The sequence below is a fragment of the Triticum dicoccoides genome, chromosome 3A (assembly GCF_002162155.2).
Source record: "Triticum dicoccoides isolate Atlit2015 ecotype Zavitan chromosome 3A, WEW_v2.0, whole genome shotgun sequence".
NCBI lineage: Eukaryota > Viridiplantae > Streptophyta > Magnoliopsida > Poales > Poaceae > Triticum > Triticum dicoccoides.
Genome location: NC_041384.1, coordinates 212,367,952 through 212,370,810, shown reverse-complemented (window position 1 = coordinate 212,370,810; position 2,859 = coordinate 212,367,952). Strand labels below are relative to the sequence as shown.

General features: G+C 53.9%; 1 protein-coding gene across 1 annotated transcript; it reads left to right on the top strand.

Moving 5' to 3' along the window:
• The first annotated feature begins 692 nt into the window (after positions 1 to 692).
• On the top strand, positions 693 to 2,580 carry LOC119272163 (F-box/LRR-repeat protein At3g03360-like). The gene is made up of 2 exons (XM_037553721.1): positions 693 to 1,679; positions 1,760 to 2,580. The coding sequence occupies exons 1-2, from the start codon at positions 693 to 695 to the stop codon at positions 2,387 to 2,389; spliced, it is 1,617 nt and encodes a 538-aa protein (XP_037409618.1). The 3' UTR covers positions 2,390 to 2,580.
• The last annotated feature ends 279 nt before the right edge of the window (positions 2,581 to 2,859 follow it).

Genomic DNA, 2,859 nt, shown 5'->3' with positions numbered 1-2,859 from the left:
CTGCGGGTGTGCGACTCTACTATCCACGACTTCCCCACATTGTAAATGATATGTCAATTATTTAAGAAATAAAGTTCATGTTATCTGTTGACTTTATCTATAAAGTTGGGCGTATAATTTTTATTTAAAAACAAGGGTCTTCGTGGTTTTTTTGTTTGAGCAAAGTCTACGTGATAATGAAAGGCGCCAACCTATGTAGAGGATCAGCCCATTTTTATGAACCACAAGAAAATTCGCACACAAAATGTGTGCGTTGCCATTGCGTGCTCCTGCGAATTTCGCCCCAAAGCTGCAGATTAGCAGCAGCTTGGTGCGGTAAAATCTTACCTAGGAGTGTGGCATTTCCAGCTCAAAATTGACCCGTTGAATACTTGAAATCTTCCCTCAAAAAAAAAAAACTTGAAATGGCGCGCACGGCTCCTTGCCTAGGAAGCACCCGCGACGTCACTGTGTCTGATATCTCATCTTTTCGAGTCAAATCTTGCAAGAGAAGGCGAGCGAACATTTTCAAGAGAAGGCGAGCGACTCAAATCTTGCCTAGGAAGCACCCACGACGTCACTGTGGCTGGATGTTACGTATAAAAAGGCCGGGCCAAAGCGCTCATACGATTCAACAAATCACATCACCACCAGGCACGTAACCCCCAGTGCGCTACTTGAAAGGCTCTATACGAGCTCAACCGTGCGCGCCAATGGAGATCGAATCTAACCCAAAGTATTGCAGAGTTATTAGAAGAGCATCATCCGAGGAGGACCGGCTGAGTAGCCTCCCCGACGACGTCCTCCACTCAATCGTCGGCCGGGTCCCCCTCAAACAAGCCGTCCGCACCAACGCCCACTCCACGAGGTGGGCGTGCCTGTGGCTCCACGCGCTCGCGGCCTCCGCCGTCCTCGACTTCACGGACTGCTGCTTCGTCCGCGGCCAGTCCCCGGGGCAGATCGTGGCCACCGTGAACCGCTGCCTCGTGGTACACGGCGCGGCGCCCATCGACGTGTTCCGCGTGGCGCTGTCCCCGTTCGACGCGTTTAGGCGGGACGTCGTCCGGTGGGCCGCGGCCGCCTTGGGGAGAGGTGCCAGGGAGGTGGGGGTGGACATGACGCAGCACGCCGACGGCCGCGGGGCTCTGGAGCTTCCCGGGGACCTCTTCCAGGCCAAGAGCTCCCTCGCAGTGCTAAGCCTCGGCCGGTGCAGCCTCTGTCACGTCCCGCCCGGTGCGGCGGGGCTCGCCGGCCTGACATGGCTCTCCCTCAACCAAGTCGACGTCGCCGATGATGCTGTCGGGGACGTGGTCTCCGAGTGCCGGCTGCTCGAGTTTCTGAGCCTGAAGAGTTGCCACCTCCTCGTGTCGGTGAGGGTCGCCGGCGAGAGGCTGCGGGGCCTGGAGATCGTGTGCTGCCTGGCCATGCGCCACCTGCAGGTGGCCGAGCCCATGCTGGAGTCCGTCGCCTACCACGGCGACGTCCTCATCTGGAGAGAGGACGAGCCGTCCGGCTTGGAGTTTGTTGGCCTAGGCGGCAGTGGGGTGCGGTCCGATGCCAGGCCGTTGCTAAAAGACGTGCACCTGTCCCACATTGGCTACGGCGAATACGACCAAGAAATTCACGAGTTTGCGTACTCAGGCTTCATGGAACAGGTTGCGCATGCCAAGATTTTGACACTTTGTTCCGTGGGCTTTCTGGTACGACATTCATACTTGTTCTTGCGGTCCTGCTTATAGGAAACCAATTAGGCGATTAACGGTGTCTTCTGTAAGATCAGCACATGGAAGAAGCGCGATCGTTGGCTATGGGCGGTGTGGATACCCCGAACTTAGAAGAATTGCAGCTGCTCTTGGACTCCATGGGCGACGACGATGTTACTCGCTTCTCCGGATTCTTCGAGCTCGTCGCGGCGCCGCTCCTCGAGCGCCTCTTTATCCGGATAAGCTTCCTGATACACAATCCATTCGAACCTGAATTTCCATGGCGTGCGAGGCCGCCTCTAACAAGCTGGAACTTGCAGCTCCCAGACGCGTGCGGCGGCACGGCGGCGACCGGCGAGGATGCGGATATCCTTCTCGACTACGAGATCGCTCTCGATCACCTGACGTTCCTCAAGGTGGTGAACTTCCGAGGGACTAGGCGCGAGCTGCGGCTGCTAAGGTTCGTCCTGCGCAGGGCTCCTGTCCTCGAGCAGTTGGTGCTCGTCACCCCGGAAGACGTGGGAACTCCGGGAGACCATGAACAGCAGGAGAGCGTCCGCCTGCTCCTTAAGGTCGTCCAAGAGCATGTGTCAGAGATCAGCAAGGCGTGGCTCTGGCAGGAGCCCCGCGTCACCGTGTGCCGGCCGAGGGAGGACGACAGCCGGAGCCCTGCGCACACCAAGTACTACCACCATGATCGGGCGTAGTTCAACTAGAGCTAATTAAGGGACCGGCTAAATACAAGTCAGACTGATTTTATATTTTGGGTTAGTCACTTTTTTGCACCATAGGAGTTCAAAACAAGGCCAAAGATATCGAGAACGGATTATCTAGCATGCACGGGATATCCCATGCATGTTGTGGCCCCATGGTCAGGTTGTGTGTCAGTGTAAATAGCACCAGGTCAACCGCATGCCCCATCTTTCTCTTTATAACTTTATACCAGAAATATCTTCCCTCTTTCTTTCTTTCTATGTAATAATTTAGATGCCTGATATCTTGTGAAACAAAAGTGTGATTTACATTCTATTTGGACATATATGTTTATTCCGAGGAGATATTCAAAACAAGACCAATATTGAATATATTATTAAAATCTGTTTTTTACAAATATATTCAAGAGTGGTCTTCTTTTAAAGTCCTAATATGAAGGAACGCAAATATGGAAACGAGTTGT

Bases quoted from the DNA above. Each gene is read 5' to 3' on its own strand.
- LOC119272163 (XM_037553721.1), top strand. From the start codon at position 693: ATGGAGATCGAATCTAACCCAAAGTATTGCAGAGTTATTAGAAGAGCA. The intron at 1,680-1,759 runs GTACGACATTCA...CTGTAAGATCAG, and splicing joins TTTGTTCCGTGGGCTTTCTG to CACATGGAAGAAGCGCGATC.